The 21,961-nt window shown below is 46.9% G+C and overlaps 1 protein-coding gene across 1 annotated transcript in view; it reads left to right on the top strand.

Moving 5' to 3' along the window:
- LOC144721802 (exocyst complex component 6B-like) overlaps positions 1-20,201 on the top strand; it is an 86,863-nt gene extending 66,662 nt beyond the window's left edge. Inside the window, exons 21-25 of the mRNA XM_078599724.1 lie at positions 2,384-2,457; positions 13,425-13,537; positions 16,292-16,449; positions 17,156-17,272; positions 18,008-20,201. Coding sequence (XP_078455850.1) covers positions 2,384-2,457; positions 13,425-13,537; positions 16,292-16,449; positions 17,156-17,241 — 431 coding nt within the window. The 3' untranslated portion in view covers positions 17,242-17,272; positions 18,008-20,201. The remainder of the gene's footprint in view (positions 1-2,383; positions 2,458-13,424; positions 13,538-16,291; positions 16,450-17,155; positions 17,273-18,007) is intronic.
- Positions 20,202-21,961: the final 1,760 nt, after the last annotated feature.

The following is a 21,961-nucleotide window of genomic DNA, read 5'->3' as shown; positions in this document are numbered from 1 at the left end:
ACCTTTTTAATGTTTTGAATCAGTAGGGGGCACTCTACACTGCTACAATTCAGCTGCAGCGACAAGAACAGAAGGGCACGACTGTTCCCTCTCCCCGCATGGGTTCTTTCTGGCACGGATTAGCAGCTGCGTGCTAGGTATATATTGTTTTTAAGTCGGAGAGAACGGGGTGCTGCGGGTTCACGCTGCGCTCAATTCGAGCGCAGCTGCGCGCCGATTGTCTGTGGCTTTGGAGCCGCTGTGTGTGCCTCGCATCCTCCCTTCGACATCTCATCAAATACGTTTCGGTTTAAGAAGAAGGATCATCTACAGCACAGTAGAGCTCAAGCTTACGTTGCTGTACGTAGTGCTGGCATTATATGTAAAAAAGCAATACATAAATTTAGCATTCGTCCTGTGAAAACAAAATATAATGCCCTTTTCACAAGAGCAGGTGTGTTAATTAGCCCGAGCGGTCTCACTAAATACCGGTACACGCGAGTTGAATAGACCTGGCAACGTTTTTGCAATATGGCAATTCGTAAAAAAGAAACCCGCGTCTAAACTTCTACTGCTGCGAGGCTCTTGGTGTTGAGATACTTGCTGCTCAACACGGCCGATCCGTCCACACAGAAGCCCTTGTTTACAGAACGTAACGCGCATCTTCGCCTGCCACTCGGCCACGATCCCCCCCGCCCCCCGCCCCCGTCCGACAGCGGCCATCCCGTCGACATTCTCCTCCGTCTTCGCATTTCTCCTCGACGCGCCGTCTCCAGACGCTCGCGGTCGCCGAGTGACGGCCGTGGGCCGAGTCACTCGCTCGCTCGCTCACTCCCTCGCTCGGACGATGTAGATTGAGGAAGCATCCCGGGTCTTCTTCTCGTTCTAAGCCACCTTGCGTTATGCTTTCTTTTTTTGTTTACCTTTAACATCCCTTTCGTATGCCCACACCCCCACCCACCGCACGTGTGCACACGCGAGAAGAAATCGCCGTTTTGAAAACGATCCGACAACACCCACTCGAGACGGATGACAGTCACCCCGATGAATAACTAACGCAGCAGGATAGATCGCTCCAAGAATGGAGAGCAGTGGTTCTTAGAACAAATTGGCGTTGTATCTCATGGAGAAAGTGCTCAGCAATGATCATTGAATGTCTGCTAGTCGTGACAGATAACAAACATCTTTGGTACATTGGGAATTAAGAAGTTGCAAAGGCCTATTATTTTGCCGTAGCGCATAAAGATGCACGCTTGCGGTGTTCGATTAAAGGAACACTGTACAGATGAGTGATTTTGTAAAGAATCCAAGACATTAAATTTACTACAAATGCTGCATAAGAGAATCTGATCAAAGATAATGAAGATGACATTTAGGAATTAAATGAGAGGAGATGCATTTAAATCAGGATTTGATCAATGCTAGCTAAGCCTGATATAGGCCTTGACCAGCAGTGTTGGATAGGCCTCACATGAGTTCGCAAATAAAGTCTTATAGCCACCTTCATGTTATCTTTCAATTGGCTTGCTCTAGTGTGTACATAATATTATACTAGGACGTAGAAATGTGCAACTGCTCAGTGTTGATGTTCAATTTCAATAGATACCTGGGAATTTATTTCAGGAATTATGAATGCAAGAAGCATGCTGCAAAGTGGATGAAATAAACGTAATTTGCAACAGCGGACTTGTTTGCCAATGTAATTGGTTACATAGAGGGAAACTTTGGTAATTCCCTTCGCTAATTTAAATATCTAGAAACCTTCAGATGCTGGGAATCTTGGGAGACTGGTTTTGAAAGGTGTAAATATGTTGAAGTTCAATGAACAAGACACATTTCTACAAGAGAAAATGAGCTGCCATCAGCAATGTGATGCTTCGTGTTTATTTACATATTTAATGTCAACGCGATAGTAACTTTCATCATTTTAAAATATAATTTCTTCACCCCACAATTATATTTAATGTTCATACTGAATGTTCCTCTTTGAGCCTGCCTGCTCAATTCCGTCTTGATACAAAGGTCAGTTACTCAGGCCTGCTCTACAAAGGTCATTGCCTCTTTTAATTTCAAGTGAATGACAAAATCAAAGGTTATTATATGGTGACTGCTTTTGTCCAAAAGGTCTAGGAGTGTAAACATCAGTACTGGAGAGACCAAGGCAGATGGGCATGGTGCTGGTCACACGACTACCCTTGCGGAGTCTGTCGGCTTTAATAGGCGCTCGCGAACGGCTCTTGCCCAACAGTCCGTACGGAAAATTAGGGGGGGGGGGTCTTTGTATTTATCCTGTGTGTGGCATGATGCCGTGTGTGTGGCATGATGCCGTGTGTGTGTGATGACGCCGTGTGTGTGGCATGATGCAGTGTTTGTGTGATGACGCCGTGTGTGTGGCATGATGCAGTGTTTGCGTGCTCGGGACCGGTGCCTGGGTTTGAGGACGGTTCTCTAGCCCTCGCCTTCCTCGACCTCCGCCAGGTAAGCCCGCACCTCACATCGCGGACACTTTTTGCAGCGTCATAAAGAGCCGAGTGGTTCGTTTTTAACGGCGTCGATGGCTCAATTCCATCTAGCCAGCCACTGTGAAGTGAATGCTAACGATCACGTGACGGTAATCTTTGCAAATAAAAATATAACCTTCGTATCATATCGTCCAGAATGATAGTAGGACCTGTGTAAAATGTCTCCTGATGAAGTGAGTTCTGCTGTTTTGTCTCTTAAAGGTATACAATGCAGCTCCTTGCTTTCAATTTCCATATGGCCTTCCAGCAGTCGCATATGTTTAAGTCGACTTTGAAAACCCATCTCTCTAAAGTGACCCTCCCTTTTGAGTTGGGTCGGTTACCCCTGGTTCTGTTTTTGTTTCCTGCTTTTCATGCATTGCGCATTGGGTTCCCGTGCTGGAATGCGCATTATACACTTTAATTATTATTATTATTATTTCACTGATTAGGTGATAGTGCACGAGCCCAGTAGCACGTTGACATATTGCCACAGCAGGTAAGACACAGTGAAGGTGCTTGATGGAGGTCATCCCACGCCCAACCAAGCCACCCTTTGCCGCCCCCTCTCTGTGGCCAGGAGACATTGCACGGAATGTCTGTCCCTGCACTTTGTCCCGGTCCTGATTTACCAGCCACACGGGGCAGTTGTCAGAGAAGAGTGGTGACTTGCGGTGCGAAGAGGTCCATTCATCACGGCAGAGCGAGGCACCGCGCGCGCTGAGTGCCGCCAGGCGTGGGTCGGCGCGGTTGGGTGGTTAATCACCTGGTGACGCGTCTCTGTATAGCCGAGTTATGAAAGAGTCTGCGCCAACATGGCATGGCAAGTTTTTTTCATCGACATCCCTTTTGGGCTCAGTGTGACACTCAAATGTTGGCCCGTTTTGGTTTGGTTGCGCGATGAGCCTGTTTGCTGGAGTGTCTGCCATGGAATCACTTTGTGTAGACTCAGTGTTTTGCTACCACAGCCACCCAGTAATGTCTGCAGGGAATTGCTAAGTGGACCTTAAAAACCCCGCAAGATCTAATCCACAAGAGTAGTCCGTTGTGTGCCAGTGTTATAGTCCACTTTTTAGGTTTGAAAAGTGCCTGCAGGTTGTAAATGTCCCTTCGCAACTGTATACTGCATATATATCAACACATATCCTGGGATCAATGAATGAATTCACACTGAGCCAGGCATGGTGAAACACACATGTAATCGAGAATTTTAGATGCAGATGTTAGAGTATTCCATGCATTTGTAACACTTACAAACCGGTAGGGCTGCGACATGGCCAGGTGTCGGTACAGACACTGGGTTGATGAACACGTTTGTGTGGATCTTGAATGTTATCACCTCGGATACACAGGTTTTCTCTGGCCACAGTCGGTTCCTCCCACTCGACCCACGTGTTCACAGAATTTGTCAAAATGTAAATGTTTGACATTCCGTGAATACGTAATTTAACAAAGAATGTACTCTTTCAGGACGCTGAAAGTAACGCTTTGACTTGAATGGTGTAATGTTGAATTGAATACTGCATGATGAAAGTTGTCTTCAGTCACAGGATAAAGGTATTACATGGTCACAGGATGCTTTATATGTGTCCAGGGTCATTTAGATGGGGCCATTTACGATCAAGTCGAACGTGCAGATTTTGCCACGGCTGTAAGCACAATCCATAGAGGTGGGGACGGTGCGTGTGGGGGGTTGGATCTGAGAGTCAGGAGCATCTGGGGCATGAGAACGATTAACCCCTCGGGTTGAGAGTGGTAGAGGAGGAGAGAATGATCGTTATCTAAGAGGCTTCTCATGTTCCACCCCCTCCGCAATTAATAATATTTTATTCCTGTGATGTTTGTCAAATCTATCGTAATATTAAGAGGACAAACTTATCAGTTGGAATAATCAATTCTTACATGCACTGTTTGATGAATCTATCGTGAGCGTAATAATCAATGAAACATTTCGAAGCCTTACGTAACGTTTAAATGCTTTATTTAAATTCATGAAATTATTGTATTATTAATGTTTGTTTACCCAGGAACGCCTCAATCAGTGGCATGACTATTTTTATGAGGGTCCTACCAAGTTGAGATTATTGCTTTGTGCTATCCCAATCGAGAAATGCACGTATATGTGTGTGGGGCGTCGTGGTGGTGAGATGTTATCCCCCTTGCCTGGTATATAGGAGGTTGTGGATTCAATCCCGACCCGATGCCTGGATATTTGTTCTTCCCGTGGTCGTGTGGAATTTTCTCTGTGCACTCCGATTTTTCGCTCCAGAATTAGAAACGCGCGTTTAGAGTGTTCGGCTGCTGCTATAAATGCCCACGTGATCGGCCACTTTATTGAGCTATCATTTGTGGCCAGGTTGCTTCTGAAAAATACCTATATAGTTGAGTGAGCCTTATCTGGTATTTTTTTTAAATAGTAACTAGTGCGAGTGTGTGTGTGACAAGCATACATTGAAAATGTACTTATCTGCATGAGAGTGCATACGCATGGCTTATAGATGAACTTCTGTGTGTGCGTGCGAGACACAACAATGACTCATGCCACTGAGCAGTTGTGTGCTGGTGGGGGAGAGGCCATGACCCCCAGCACATGAGTGGCTTGTAGTCGACAGATAGAAAGAGGAGAGGGGAAGAAGGGGATTGAAGAGATAGAGAGTGAAATAAGGTAAACAGAGAGTGAGTGACGCACATCACTTTTCTGGGTCAGAACATGAAGGCTGACATGAATAAAGCGTCATAGTGTTGACTTCACACAATGTGGTACCCATTTTATTTAGTTGGTACTCATTTTATTAAGTGGACTTGTCTCAGCCCCATCAACAATAATTGCGCAAACATTTATTACATTTAAATTAATAAGATGCGTTCGGCTTCCCATGCAATGACCATGTCTCTCTGTAAGCCAAGCGGATGGGAAAGTGCCACTCCCAGTGTGGTTCTGTTGTACCCACTTCAGCAGACCATTCTCTCTCATGGGGTGACACACGACTCTGCGAAATTTGTCCAAACAGATTCTTCATCTAATGACATGACACCAATCGGAGTAAGATATTCCATTGAAAAATGCTGTGAGAAAAGACCTGCCACGCAACACCATCGCGAGGCACCCTGTTCTGCATTTGCTCTGCGGTCTGTGTGATAGAGAAGTGAGTCATATGCAGTAGCCGTCACTGAGCATACTTTAGTGCTGCAGTAAGTGGGCATTGACAACCATTACATTTTAACTTAAAAACTAATTCTGAAATAAGCTCAGGTTTTGGATAATGTTATTCAGGATAGAATGAAAGGAAGACGTTTCGCCGCAGTAATTTGTTTACATTTAATTTGCTGTGAACTCGAGCCACGGTTCAAATGGTTACCTAACATGGTATGAAGCAGTGCTTGTTCATGATTATAATGGTGAAATATTCTAAGCCCGTGTTTATTAAATGCTGCCAATGCGGGCCCCTGAAACCTTAGATGAAGCTTTTCACTGCTGTGCTTTGCTGCCTGTGGTGTACGGTGTCATCCTGGCCTGCTGCTGCTGCTGCGAGCTTGCAGACAGCGCAAGCTGCCTTACCCATTCTGTGCCGCTGTCCATGGTGCTGAAAGATTCAGGCATTCGGGGGGATATTTGTCTGCACTACATAGTCCAGTGTAGGATGACAGTTAGTTTATGTTCTTTATTTTATCAGATTGTGCAAATGCAGCAGGGTGGTAGGATATAGTCTTTCAGTCAGCATGCTCCAATGTATGCAAGTTGTTTGCGGAGTCTGGTGTTAGATTCCCACTGACTGTCGCCCTCTCTCTGAGCAGAGTATCTTAAAAGCTGCACTGTTTTGTTGTGGAATGTATGCATTATGTAACTATCTTTTGTTTGTTGGAGTGATGTGGCAGCACACTGTGTTGTCAACCTGGTAAACAGAGTTCGACTCGTGGCCACAGCTCACATCAAGGGCCAATGATCTCAAATCTTCCGCCCTCCCCCACTTCACCAACCCAAATCTAGCAGTAGATTGACAAAGAGTTATAATTTAGTATTTTTATATATATATAGTGTGTGTGTATATATATGCTCTGTATTTATTAGTCTGTACCTAATTCCATATTGAGGTTCAACAATATTATAGTCGTGCAGTATTTAAAGACACACTTAGATTTTAACACCACTTTTTAAAACAAATTTAGTAAGCTATAAACGCACAGTGGGGATGGAGTGGTGGTGCAGTGGTCAATCACACTGCACTATGAACCGATGAGTGACCTTCCTGGCCATGGCTAACATCAGCACTGGACCCCTCTTTACCAACACGTGCTGAAGTATTGTCGGCTGTTATATAATAAAATAATTTAAATACGTAAATATTAACACACTGCATTTTCAAATTGTCATCACATGCAAAGTTGGTCTATTAATATTATTATTATGACGCGTGTACTGAGGAAAACATCGAAGAGTCTCATGACTCTTTTTCAGGAGGGTCCTGCAAAGGGCTTGCAGGATGGGCTATAATTGCTCTTTAGATTCGAATTGAGTAATGAAATGTATCCACCTCTGCCATTCCCAACACATGACACCAAGTCAGGGCACATTCTGCCACCTACCCAAATCACATCCCAACACGCATAGACCTCAACCACAGTTCCCTCTCCCCGTGGCAGGGCTGCTGTAAATCTGGCCTGAAAGCGTTGGAGCTGAGTGTCAGGCCGTTTTGTTTTATGACCAGCAGTGATTACATTGAGCATCAAAAGTAAATCAACGGCTCCTCGTGTGGGCAGCCAGCTACAGTGTGCAGTGGTTGGAGGGGAGGCTGTCTTGTCCGCGCTGAGTTGACAATCCTTCGTTTCACAAAGTGATGCTCATTTATTGATCCCAGATTAATGATTGGCTGAGTCAATCACGGGATGTGAAGTCAGGGACCCTAATCACAAGGCCATGTACGACTGTCCGGTATTGAAATTAATAAGGATCGTGATACTGGAGGCTACTTGTACGTGTGTGTGTGTGTTGTGGAGGGCAGTAGGCACCGTCAGCCATGGTCATGAAGTTTGGCGAGCAGTCCAGACTACAGTCAACGCCTGTCCCAGCATCACCTTGTGCTCTCCTGCTCTATCAAAAATTAACTGCTTCGACCGTGATGGATTGCCCGCATTAGCATATGGTGCACACATAAATCTTTCAAGAACAATGTTACGTATGGAAATAGTTTACCTCGTATTCATAAGAGGAAAGTATTGGATTTCTGCGCCCAGGGCAATTCTATTGAGAGGCTCATCTCCGCTGTAAATCAGGTTACAGCGGAGGGGAGACTCCGGCGTTCACCCCACCACGCAAAGCATACCTTGTTTACGGTGACGGATTGAGGAAGTTTTGGGAAGTCTTCATGGGCGCATACCAAGGTGGAGTGACAGAGGCTGGATGGATTGTCGATCACAAGCCAGCAAGTCGAACTCATGCACACTATCCACTTAATTGATGTATATGGCATCCGATCCTATGTGGATAGTAGCGCCACAGTGGCTACGAGATGTTATTTCCCTCGCCTGGTATGCAGGAGGTCGTAGGTTCGGTCCCGACTATAACGCCTGAAATATTTGGAGTTTGCATGTTCTCCCCGTGGTTGCTTGGATTTTTCTCTGGGTCCTCCGGGGTTCCCTTCCACATTTAGAAACATGCGTTTAAATTATTTGGCTGCTATAAATTTTCACGTGATAAGCCACTTCGTTGAGCTATCACTTGTGGCCAGGTCGCTTCTGAGAAGAAGAGTAGGCTTTACCTGGTAAATAAATTAGTAAATAGTATGTACGGTTACTTTTTTCCATCTCTTAATTTTGCATGAAATTAAACAATTTCACAGCTTTTGTTTCCTATTGGGGTGGAAATAAGCAGCCAGCATGTGTGTCAGGAGGGGGCAGAGACAGCGCTGTCTTGGCGCACGATTGTCAGAATGAAATAAATAAGTAGCTGCAGGGTTTGCGGAGGTGCTGAATGTAGCGTGTGGCCTGTCAGCCTCGGGCTGAACTATTAATCGATTTCAAATCGAAATCGCAATTTGAAACAATGCGATTAGTAAATCGTAAAGGCTACGAGTTTTTGCGGTTTGAAAAGTCCTATAACTTTCTTATTGGAATTGTTTTATATTTTATTATTAGAACTTTATTTGTTTAACCTAACAATTGTTCTATGTTTGATTCTTCTATTTCAGTTAAAACATTTTAATAAATACATGTTGGAATCAATTCATATCTTTTAAGTTCTCATCCTTCCATTAGAATATATAGAGCAGTTCATATTTTGATGGTATCATGTGGTAATGCTTCATCACATGTTTTAAATTTATTACACAGTGAATATTGAACTGAAGCTTGACGTCAGCCCACCGGATTCAAGTGTAGTTCCAGTCGCAGCATCTTCCTACAGAGCTACTACCCACAGAACATGACGGCGCCACTGAGCTCACGAGCTTCGCGGGATCTGTTTCACCAACGCCACCGAGGAAGTTCAGCGTTTGAGTCTTTCAAGACAAATGTTTCCCTGTACTGTATAGGATGTGGGATGAAATATTAGTTCCTTTCAGTAATTAAACAAATCAATCCCTTACCTCACAGTTATTACAAATGTTAACAACAATGTCTCTCTGCACAAACATGCATGGGGGGCAGTGATCGAAGCTCCATAAATTCCATACTCCTGTGCAGCGTCTTCAATTGACGTCGATGATGACGACGACGAGGCCGTGTAGGAGAAAGAGAACCATTGTCTATCTTCTTGGTTTTTTCGGTAAAGTCACGTAGAAGGGAAGTTACCGAAAAAAACCAAGAAGATGAATCCCTGCAGTCACGAAAGCTTTAAATCGAAACCATTGTCTAGTTTGACGTTGAGTTTTGATGTTGGGTCAAGAGCTTCGGGAGATGCGGAGCGAACTTATGAGATGTCTCCGGGGAACGAGTGACAGTGGGCAGGCGTTTGGTACCCCAGTCGTTCCGTTGTGTAAAGTTGTTCACCGCGTTCAACCCGGGGAGTCTCCTCCTCGAGTCTCTGCATGGGGTATCCGCTGCGGCTACGATATGCAAATTTGAACTGTTGGTCTACAAAGTTACCCGGGTGTTGGGCTGTTGGACCCTGACCATGAATGTAACTTGCAACTTTGGTGGGTTATCTTAGACAGTTTGGAGTCTCTACACGAGCCACCAATCCCACCTTCAGGACATATTATCCAAAACAACAATGACAACAACGACTCGTGTAACCTGTAAACTAAAGTAACCCGGCCTCAGAGGGCCTTCATCGATTCACCCAAGCTGATAAAGCGGCGTGGCCTCGGAGAAGCTGACAGGTATTTTTAGAGGCAGCGGAGGCTGTTGGTGTCACACTGTGTCCTGGCGCACCTTCTTTCCCACGCTGCTATCATGTGGACACAGCTTTTTTTTTTTCTAAACTCACCACTGCCATGAAGTTAATATCCGAAAGTGTCCCGTCAATTCTCATAATCCTCCGCTGCTTGCAACGCGGAGAGGATTTTTTTTCTCAACAGCAAAAGGGAAATGGAGAAAGATGACCACATTATGAAGCTTGTGTGGACACCCCACATGCAACATTCTTGATATTTCGTCTTAAGGAGGCCAATGCCCATTAGGTTGCTCGCCAATTTGTACTCGGATTATATTTCATGAGCTTCCTGGGCTATCCAGCCGTCATGTGGTGCTCCTAATTTGGCCGAATAAAAATGAACGCAAACCACGAAGTGGCGTATCCGTGTTGCCCACGTGGTAAGTCGTAGTAGCGACAGCTTGCCCGCCTGTCGTCGGTGATTCTCACCCCGTCTCACCTCGCATCGACGCTGACGCGGCGTGAAGCGTGAAGCTGCCTCCTCCGCGTGCCCTCTCTTGGCAGGAACATGACTCTTTGAGTTTATTTGATTTTTTAACACGACTATTTTACACGGGAGATCCGTGGTGCCGCGTGAGCACAGCAGCAACACAAATTAAAGACAAAAACATCAAGAATGCGGAGAACGAGTGCAATATTTCACAACTAACAATCGAGGTGTTTGACGGTCGTAAATTCGACACGCGAATCTTAAAGAACACCGTGCAAATGTCGCGTGACAGGAAGACGCGCCAGAAAAAAGCGAGGTACAGATGCAAGTAAGCTTGTATTTCTTAGTCTGACAGTGACATGAACACACGCAAATCGAAAAAGAAAAACAGTGCAAACATATGGGAGCTAAAGGCGTGAGAATAAAGTTAGTTGCAAGAAAGCTCTGTGTGTTTTGGTTGAATGGGGGAAATAAAGAGGGGGGTGGTGGTGTAGGGAGGGAACCAAGGTGTGTAGATGAGCGGTTAGGAGGTTCCAGAAATGTGGAGCAGCATTGCGGAAATAGTTATAATTTTTTTCTCAAAGTTGTAATAAATGGAATGTTTAGTAGGAATAAGGAGGCACTTCTGCGGCTACGGGAAGGGTTTAGAGCAGGGGTAGGCAACCAAAATAACAAGAAGAGCCATTTCTTTCCAATTCGGTACAAAATTCAGTATTTCAAGAGCCGCAATGCATCTGAGTACATACTGTACATACGTACATATTGTCAAGAAGCAGCCCGTAAAGAGCCGCATGCGGCTCCGGAGCCGTAGGTTGCCGACCCCTGGTCTAGAGGAACAAAGTCGTTATTTCTGTAACCTAGAAAACGCCGAAATGTAACACGTAAAGTCCTCGACGAGTCACATTGAAGCGTGCACGAGTCGAGGACGCCGGGCCATGGGTGTTGCTGCAGGGTGAGTGAGCGGTCACGCTCGACTACACCCTCAGCCACGTGGACCTGTGTCGACTCACAGCCACGTGAACCTGTGTCGTCTCACAGCCGCGTGAACCTGTGTCGACTCACAGCCACGTGAACCTGTGTTGACTCACAGCCGCGTGAACCTGTGTCGACTCACAGCCACGTGAACCTGTGTCGTCTCACAGATGCGTGAACCTGTGTCGACTCACAGCCGCGTGAACCTGTGTCATCTCACAGCCGCGTGAACCTGTGTCGACTCACAGCCACGTGAACCTGTGTCGTCTCACAGCCGCGTGAACCTGTGTCGTCTCACAGCCACGTGAACCTGTGTCGTCTCACAGCCACGTGAACATGTGTCGACTCACAGCCACGTGAACCTGTGTCGACTCACAGCCGCGTGAACCTGTGTCGACTCACAGCCACGTGAACCTGTGTCGACTCACAGCCGCGTGAACATGTGTCGACTCACAGCCACGTGAACCTGTGTCGACTCACAGCCGCGTGAACCTGTGTCGACTCACAGCCACGTGAACCTGTGTCGACTCACAGCCGCGTGAACCTGTGTCGACTCACAGCCGCGTGTGCCCTCTGATAACCCCGACCTGCCCCCCTGATCCACGTGTTCCCCATTCTGTCTCTCAGTGCGGAGCAAAGAATAGCTGCCGTGCATTGTCACCAGCTTGCACACAGCTACACAACTATGTATTCTCACTAGCTTGCACACAGCTACACAACTGTGTATTCTCACTAGCTTGCACACAGCTACACAACTGTGTATTCTCACTAGCTTGCACACAGCTACACAACTGTGTATTCTCACTAGCTTGCACACAGCTACACAACTGTGTATTCTCACTAGCTTGCACACAGCTACACAACTGTGTATTCTCACCAGCTTGCACACAGCTACACAACTGTGTATTCTCACTAGCTTGCACACAGCTACACAACTGTGTATTCTCACTAGCTTGCACACAGCTACACAACTGTGTATTCTCACCAGCTTGCACACAGCTACACAACTGTGTATTCTCACCAGCTTGCACACAGCTACACAACTGTGTATTCTCACTAGCTTGCACACAGCTACACAACTGTGTATTCTCACTAGCTTGCACACAGCTACACAACTGTGTATTCTCACTAGCTTGCACACAGCTACACAACTGTGTATTCTCACTAGCTTGCACACAGCTACACAACTGTGTATTCTCACTAGCTTGCACACAGCTACACAACTGTGTATTCTCACCAGCTTGCACACAGCTACACAACTGTGTATTCTCACTAGCTTGCACACAGCTACACAACTGTGTATTCTCACTAGCTTGCACACAGCTACACAACTGTGTATTCTCACCAGCTTGCACACAGCTACACAACTGTGTATTCTCACTAGCTTGCACACAGCTACAGAACTGTGTATTCTCACTAGCTTGCATTGGTCACTATTGGCCATTTCATTCCCCCGTGTAAAAATCCCACCTTGGGCTACCAACCTGTGATTTCATCTAAAAGAGTTTTGCTGCCCACTACTCACACTTGTTTAAGTGCTTTGTATTTTTCAGGCTTTATTTGCCGTGCAAAATGTATATATGCTCACCTCCACTTACTGAAGTCATACATTTGTAGATATTGATTTAACTTTCACAAAACGATTGATACATATTGAACTCTGTAATATTTTAGTTTTCCCACTGTGCGCTTGCAACGTTTGTGCCAAGTTTTTACTTGCGAGGGATAGTCTTGGTGTCAAATAGGATCTCACTTGGTTTAAAGTATTTTTTATTTGCTATATATCTATATACATGATATATATATCATGTATATAGATATATAGCACCAGATATGTGTTTTATTTTTCCTATATCCTGCAAATATGCTGCGATGGAATTGGCTGTGCTTCGTTTCTCTTTTGAGAGACATCTCGCTCAGAGTGGGGGCACACATCACGGCGATGCGCATTATAAATCTTGATGCGTGCAAAGCCCGTGGTTTCGGCGGGACAGGCTGTTCCTGTTAAATAGTTCTAGGTTAATAAATGTGGGAACTCCCCAAGCTGACTGCGTTTGCATGCCGCTGCTTGGCATTGTAGTTCAGTCGTGTGATGAAGATGATGCCGTCCTTAGGATTTGATGCACAGGCATTTATTTGCCTCTGCACGTCTGCCCGTCGGGTGTGCCCACAGCTGCTGGATCTGTTTCTCGAGTGGGACTGGGCTGAGTTCCTGGCTGACTATGGCAAGCCGCACGCTCGCTACCTCCGCGTGGATGCTGGCACCGCGCTCACGCTGCTTGAGAGGTGGGGAGGGGGGCTCTCTGTTTCGTAAGCCGCACGCGCCCACCAACACCAGCCCCCCCACTCCTTGAACTTGAACAACAACTGTATCCTAAGTCTGTCACTGACACCCTAGTCATAACGATGCCATCAGTGTTGAGCCACAACCCATAACATACACCGGAACCTTTCAACCTTAGTAGTATATATATTTTTTTCTGTCGATCCACTTCTAGATGAAGGCCTCCCCACATCGTGTTTTGGAGGTTTTCGCTAGGTCATGTGTGTTGGAGAAGGGATAGTGGCCCAAAACGACTTCAGGTATCACTTACCTCTGATGTTAGCCATGGCCCGGAATCAAACCTAGGTTGCAGTGTTCATAGAGCGGTGTGTAAACGGAGCGGAGGGGACGTGGAGCGAGGGGACGCGGAGCGGAGGGGACACGGAGCGAGGGGACGCGGAGCGGAGGGGACGCGGAGCGGAGGGGACGCGGAGCGGAGGGGAGGGGACGCGGAGCGGAGGGGACGCGGAGGGGAGGGGACGCGGAGCGGAGGGGAGGGGACGCGGAGCGAGGGGACGCGGAGCGGAGGGGACGTGGAGCGGAGGGGAGGGGACGCGGAGCGGAGGGGACGCGGAGGGGAGGGGACGCGGAGCGGAGGGGACGCGGCTGAGAGAGACGGCCGCCTCCCGCTGCCATGTGTCTTGCGTAGGGCTCAGCGTGGGCGCCCGAGTCGAAGGACCGCGTCGAAGTTGCATTGCAGAACGGTGCCATGACGAGGAGAGGGGAGGCGGAACGCGAGAGACCCATTTGTCCCCGAGGTTTCTCGGCCGCGAAGCGAATTACGGCGCCTTAGCGACGGACTTGTGTGAGCGAGGGACGGGACGAAGCCGGTCGGGTTACACGCGCAACCATCGGAAATGTATATCTGGATCTTAAGTTACGCCGGTCAACTGAGGCTTTCGTGGGTCCCCGGTGCAGTAATGGGGAGATAAATGCGGTCAAGTGTAGTGTCAGCCACACCATTAATTAAGCATATGACCATAACCTTTATCATAAACACAGTGATGTTCATATTCCTAGTTGAAATACAATTCCCGTCCCCAAACTAGCCATCGTCAGCCATAGACATAGCCACAACATCGGCTTGGCTCTTACGTTACGTCGTTCAACTTGGGCTTATGCAGCCAGGTGTAGTGTTCGTCACACCACCCATGTGTAAACAATTCCAGCGTTACAGTCTTAAGGTGCTTGTTTGGTATGGCCATATTTGTTTCGTTTAGACCTATAGTATATATATGTGTGTGTGTATCAGGGATGTCTTCCCTATTTTCCGATGAATCTGAAAAAACTGAAAATCCATCCAAGACATGACATTTCAGATGAATTGAATACATTTTTGTTGTGACGTCACACCCATGTGTATCCCACAAAAGTGGCATCACGTGACGCCGATTTGATGAAACTTGATGTCACTTTTGCTGCAATTATTTCCTTCCAAATTATTGTTTTATTGATGGAACTTTAAGTAAAATAAAATGCGTATTCAAAATAAATTAGATAATGTTGAAAATGATTACAATTGTAACTATTAGTGCATCAGCAATGGCAGTTATAACAATAAACATCTTAAACCGTGGCTACGTAAAATAAAATTCGAAATTAAGTCTTAACATTTGAGAGTGAAATTTCTGAAAAAATGGAGCAGAAAACCATCTTGAATGGCCACGTGTACAAGGGTTGCAACAATATAAATTTTCACAATTCGATATCACATCTCACAATTTAATGATTACCGCAATATCACTTTCCCATAACTGTGTATTTTGCATTTGTATTGTTTTATTTTTGTGCCTTACCGTAAGAATAAATACAAAATGAGCCTGCCGTTAGTGTTCCAAACATGACAACTTTACAATTTGTAATGCTGATAATGCACATGCTGTCAGTTACATGTACTGGGAACTGATGACATGTAATTCCCATTCCGTAAATTACTCCGAAAAAACATTTAGCTAAATCACTGATTTAATAGATAAGTGATTTATTTGTAACTTTCATTTAGTTTGTTATTTCGTAGATATTTTTTCAGGAAATAGAATGTTTAGAAAAAGAAAACAAGCATCAATAATCAAGATATAACAATACTTTGAACAACGGGTGATATTCCGAAATATCGTACGATATATTGTACGACGTATCGAAGTATTGTACAATATTTTCAGAGTATCGCCATATTGCTGCAACTATCATGTGTATACGGTATATATGTGCGCATGTGTGTCTGTGTACATGTGGGGAGCGGTAGAGTGGTGGTCCGGCACACTGTGTTACAAACCTGGTGACCCAAGTTCAATTCCTGTTCACGGCCAACATCAGTGACGAACATCTGAACCAGTGCTGGGCATCCCCTAGGTCGGCTCTGCCTTAAATTAGTATCTCGTGCGGTGTGTAAACATCACCACTGGGGATACAAAGGCGACTGGGCATGGGGCTCACCACCCACCCCCTTGTGCGCTGTACCGGCCTTCATAGGTGCTCGCTAACAGCACTTGCCCCAACAGCCTGTTAAGGCTATACAGTTATCTTTGTCTTTGTGGCACGTATAAATAGGAGTTTTTACAAAGTAGGGCCTTTGCCCAAAATATCACCTGTTTTACATATATTTCATTTTTATTTTAAGGCAGTGATACTGACGCCTGTGTTGGGTTGTTGTCAATTGTGTGTGTTCACCACTGCCACCGTAGCGTCACCAAGTAGTGTGTCTTTGGTGGGTGCAGGATGAGGCATGGCCGTCCCAGGCAGGCCGGTGTGAGCCAGGTGCGCGGTGCAGAGCGAGATGAGGCGGCCCTCTACCACAGCATCCTGCAGCAGCTCCGGGCCGTCGCTGCAGGTCTCAGGACCACAGGTCTCATGGCCACAGGTCTCACGGCCACAGGTCTCACGACCACAGGTCTCACGCCATATTGGTGATGCACCTCGACGATTGTTTATCTAATTTCCTGCAAACCGAGTTTTATTTTGTCCACGTACCGAAGCAGTCTGAATTGGTATTTGAACATGGCCCTCACCTCCCTCGTGCTGAATTTCCACCTAACATCAGTACGCAGTGTGTGAGCGATGGGCGTCGATGAATCGTCGCGTACGTGGGTGAGAACGCATTGCGTGTTTCGATTCAAGCGAGATGCAACCCCAAAGTAACAAATCGTTCTTGTAGACGGACGGCGCGTTTCTGAAGCTTGTTAATGAGGCCACGACCAAAATCACGGGCACTCACCCATGTCGCTGCTTCGATGAGAAGAGGAGTAACGTCGCTGCAATGCAACGACACGCTCGGCCACTCCTCGTGCGTGCTACACGGAGCCGAGTTACACGCCTGCAACAACTGTTTGTGCTTTGTGTTGCTTTTGCTAATGCTGTCTGTTGCACAAGAGATGAAACTGAATCGTCGACTTAACCCGACACCGCTCGCAGTTTCGTTCGGAGCCTGTGACCCGAGTGGTTCATGTAACCCCCCCCCTCGTTCCCCACGTGGTGCGCGTGGCCCCCCGTGTCCCACGTGGTGCGTGTGGCCCCCCGTGTCCCACGTGGTGCCTGTGGCCCCCCGTGTCCCACGTGGTGCCTGTGGCCCCCTGTTTCCCCAGGGCGCGTGGGGGAGGCTCTCTCGCGACGCCCTGCAGGGTTCCCTTCGCCAGCCGCCCGACCGGCCCCTGGCCTCGCTGTGAAGTAGCCGATGGGCACGGTGGGGGAGCGTCACCTCGGTAAGACCGCCATTCCACCAACCACTGCACGCCACAGCAATAACAATAATTATGCAATTGTGAGGATTTACGGCTCGTTGTCAATCCACTGTTGGATGAAGGCCTCGGCCTGTGGGGTGTGCAGGACCAGTTCTGATGTTGCCGTCACTGACGTTCGCCCTGGCTGAGAGTTTAACTCGCGTCTCGCCGGGTTAGTAGCGCCGTGCGCTAATTGCTACGCCACCACTGATGCCCTTGTATCCACAGTGTATGGAGTTAAACGAAAGCAAAAGTCGGAGTGTGCGCGCTCATTATCATTGAGCAGTGCTCATCTTTATCATTGGTCCCGAGCCAGAGGTAGACATTATACATCTTTAAGGAGGGATTAGTCTCTCCTTGGACAATCACGATTGGCTAAGGGAGTTTATCTTGAAAAAAATTTCATTACCTTAAAAAACCCATCAAAGTCTCACACGAATATAAACTAATGCACGGTTGGAGTGGTGGGGCAATGATTCAGTGGTGAGTAATATCTCGACCACGCATAGCCATCCCCTTGTTTACCAAACTTGAATGACCAGTGCGGTGAAATATGGTGAAACAAAACATCGCGGCCGACACGGCGTTGATCGGTCCTCACCCCGCAGTGGATTGATGCGTTGGCTGTACGTGCCCACGGCTGTGTGTCGAGGTGAACAGGCGAGGCTTGATTTGCTCACCACTGCCCCTGTCTCTGTGTGTGTGTGTGTGCTGCAGCGACCTATGGTGCATGTACAGCTGCGCTGGCTTCTGTGACTGCAGTGCGAAATGAAGCTCCGGGAAAATACGACGAGTTTCGTGGCCGGCCCAGCCCACGCTACGTCACCAAATCTTCTCACGATCCCTTCTCTCACGACTTGAATCACGTTTTGTCTCAATCAACTCCTATACCGAGTGGACAGAAAATATAAAATCCCCACCTAATCCCTGGCCTCGCCAGTTTTCTACTAATGCCTCGTGTTGAAACTGAAATCCCTGAACCATTGTTGTAATGTGCCAATGTGTTGCGACGCTCGATGTATACGTATCTCCACGACTACTGCCCATGATTGACCTGTCGCAGTCTCTTCCCTCTGTGGTTGCATGTTGAGTTCTGCTGCAATTCCAACTGCTGTTGTTGGCTTGAGGACATGCGGCCTCCAATGATCCATTGTCTTAAGAGGATCCCACCAACCGGGCCCCAATATTAGTCGACCACTTCACTCTGGGCCTAAATTGTCGTTCACTTCCTTCCGTATCTCCATCGTCATCGCAGCCGAGCCTGTCGCCAGACGTTGCGATGCAGAGGTAGGCAAGGAGATGAAAGTATGGTTGGTCACTTTGGTAACAGATAGAGGGATTAACGACGAGAAGTTCACAGCTAGGAAAGACGTGAAAATAATGAACCGAGATTGGAGCGATCTAATCATCAATTGTATTAATGTGTGACTGCTGTTTCATTACTATCAGCGATGTATCGGAGAGTCTGTTTAAAAAACAAAGGTAATGGGTTACTATGTTTGTCTATGTTAGTTGAATTGTAATGGAAATAAATCAAATGTGATGTGTTTAACTTTTTAAGGACATAATTTTTAGTAAAAAGGTGCAGTTGCGGCATGAATGTCATGTTTGGTTAAAGCTGCACGGCGCGATAGTCGTTCTTTTGAGGCGGTAACAAACGGTAACTTCTGGTTTGAGCAACAAGGCGGCAAGACGTGGTATTGCATTCTTCCGGTTTTGTTTTAGATTGTCTCGACCATCTGAAGGGGAGGCAAAATGTTGGCCGGCTGAAATAACAGCGCCTTGTGTGTGTTTAACTAGATTGGACGTAATGTCGTGTATGTGTGTGTTTAACTAGATTGGACGTAATGTGTTGAAACATATTAATTGGAAAGCGTGAAGCATTTCGACGAGAGGTTTTTGGGAGTTTGTGTTTTTATTGCTGCAACGTTTTAACATTTCGTTGGCCGAATGATGATTGTGCGATGAATGTCGCGCGTTATTTGTGTCTGTGAATGATTTTCTGGACATTCCGTTTTTTAAAAGTGATGGTGCTGAGTGGGGTAGCCGAAAGAGTGCATTCCGTCTCGCTTCAACTCCGAATACAGTGGTGGCCCGTGAAACTAAAATAAATCTCACTCGCCTGGACATCCATCCTATTCATGTGGTTAATAGTCCCCTGCATTGTCCATTGCCTTGGTTGTCTTATGGGATCTGTATGAACAATGCGTCGTCGTGTGATAAGAACAATGGTTTTGCCATTTTTCAACTCCGTTTAGTTTTCCTTTTTGCAACAATGAATGAGGCAGCATTCCACGGTTGAGATCTTTCTTTTCTGCGTAAACATTCAGTAAATGTAAACTTGTATTTTTATCCTGCAACTGGTGCTGCTTTTATGATGTCCACAGATGTTTGCATCTGGCCTGGGAGCTTTCCCTTTAAGTGCTGTGAAGGGCGGTGGTTACTTCTTGAATTGTGCCATCTGGAGCCTCCTAATTTGAACAATAGATATTGTCTGGGGCGTTGTATATGATTTGTATTGCTTTGGAGATCTGCATACAATGCCTCCACGAGTTTTCTATCATACATTGTGTTCCAGCTTGCTGTCTGAGAGGTACTCTCTGCAATTTCCTTTTGGCAGCATATGCGTATTTGAGTTTAACACGCTTTTAGTTATTTTACCAATTAATCAGTTTTCACCAGCATAAGGATAACATTGGAATACCATGGAAAGTGCATTAGGCACATGATGATTGGACAAACTTAAATGCTAAGCCACAGGGCTGCACATACTTATTTAAAAATATGATTATGACATTAATTAATACTATATTAAATATACCTGTATTTTTTTAACGTTCATTTAATTTATCTGTGATGATGCCACTTGTGATTTGATGTGTACAAACGTGGAAACATGACCACAAAAACAGCGGGGTCTCTTGTGGGTCTTTTGTGAGTTTCTTGTGTGTGTCTTGTGGGTCTCTTATGTGTGTCTTGTACGTGTCTTGTGAGTGTCTTGTGTATGTCTTGTGTGTGTCTTGTGGGTCTCTTGTTCATCGTTGATGGTGTCCTCAGCACCTTCTTAATTCCGACACCAGCAGTTCCTGCGTGTACGGGCCACCTGCAGCCTGCCCAGGGCAGACTCTGCACACGCGCGCGCTGCGTCGTGGATTCCCTTGGGCAGAGGATTGCCTTCGCTTGGAGAGCCGTGCGGGCGCCCTCTGTTGGAGTGTGTCTGTGTCAAGCAGCCGCAGTCGTAGGCAAGGTCCTTCCTCGGTGAGGGCCATTGAGTGTGGCCTTTTGAAGTGTAAACTGCGGCAGAACGTGAATGTCGCGCTTGTAAGCAGGGTTTGTAATTGGTAGCATTCGTTATTACTCATACATGCCTCCTATCCACTGCCAAGCTTTACTCTTACATGCCTCCTATCCACTGCCAAGCTTTACTCTTACATGCATCCTATCCACTGCCAAGCTTTACTCTTACATGCATCCTATCCACTGCCAAGCTAGAGCTTGTAGAGGACACGAGGAAGAGACATAAATAATCATGTGCCGATTCGTATAATCGCTTACATTGTAATAGGCTATAGCAGAAATTAACATTTTACAATCTTAACTAAACTCCGTATAGTTAGGCATTCATTTAATGTAACAAAAAAGTACGACTCTTATAAATCCACTGATGTTACCACTGGCTGGGATGCCAACTCAGATCGCCGGGTATCAAAACAACTCCTCCCATAGCACACGGACTGCGCTACGACCCTGGCGATCTGAGTTCGATACTCAACCCACAGCTAACGACAGTGGCGATATCTGACACGGGCTATCCGCCCCCTCTCCCTTACTGACCATGGTGCTGAAATGAGGTCAAACAACCCCGTGGCTGACACGCAATAGGGGTATGCCTTCATCCAGCAGTGGAACTACACAGAGCTGAGAAGGTCACGTGATGTTGTCTCTCTCTCTCTAACTCACACCTCCGCTAAGGAGCGCGACACTCACCACTGCACCGGTCTCTCACAACTTGCCTTTGCCCTCTTCACGCGATGACTGACGCCTCATCCACCGCCTGCGATGCAGCGTGCGTCTGCAGGGCCCGCCTCGCTCTGGCACGGGCAAAGTTGACGCCGCCCGCAAGGTCCCTGGCACGGCACTTGGACTCCGTGTAACGTCTGTGGGTTACTCGCAACATCGTAGAGCTCCCGCGTGACGTCGGCGGATAAGCACTAGCTCAAGGAGAGGACGACATTTCAGTGATGACACGGATCGACCGCGGATCAACTCCACCCCTCCCCGTACAAAACCAACCACGCCGTGCCGTTCAGTGGCCTATCCCCCCCCCACCCCTCTCCATTGGTGGCGCATGCGCAGTTGTGGCGACAGTCGGACAAACAAATCGCATCCGTAATGATGGCTCGTGTTCTTGTTGTTAGATCCCATGAATAGAAATGTGTCGTTAAACCCGCCACCACCCGACACAGCAAATTAGTAAGGTTTGTCACGTAAACAGAACGTGCCAATTCGTTACTAGTTCAGCACACATACACACGGACACGAAGCAACGCAGAGAGACACACGCATGCGTGTTCCGCTTTAACGCGAGTAGGAGCCTCCTATAACGCGGGCGTTATTCGCGTTTCCCGACGCCTGCGTGCTAGCATCGGGACATTAAATAATCGCCCCGCT

The sequence above is a fragment of the Lampetra planeri genome, chromosome 12 (assembly GCF_965212315.1).
Source record: "Lampetra planeri chromosome 12, kcLamPlan1.2.h2, whole genome shotgun sequence".
NCBI classification, from domain to species: Eukaryota; Metazoa; Chordata; class Hyperoartia; order Petromyzontiformes; family Petromyzontidae; genus Lampetra; species Lampetra planeri.
This window is presented reverse-complemented; position numbering and strand designations above follow the sequence as displayed.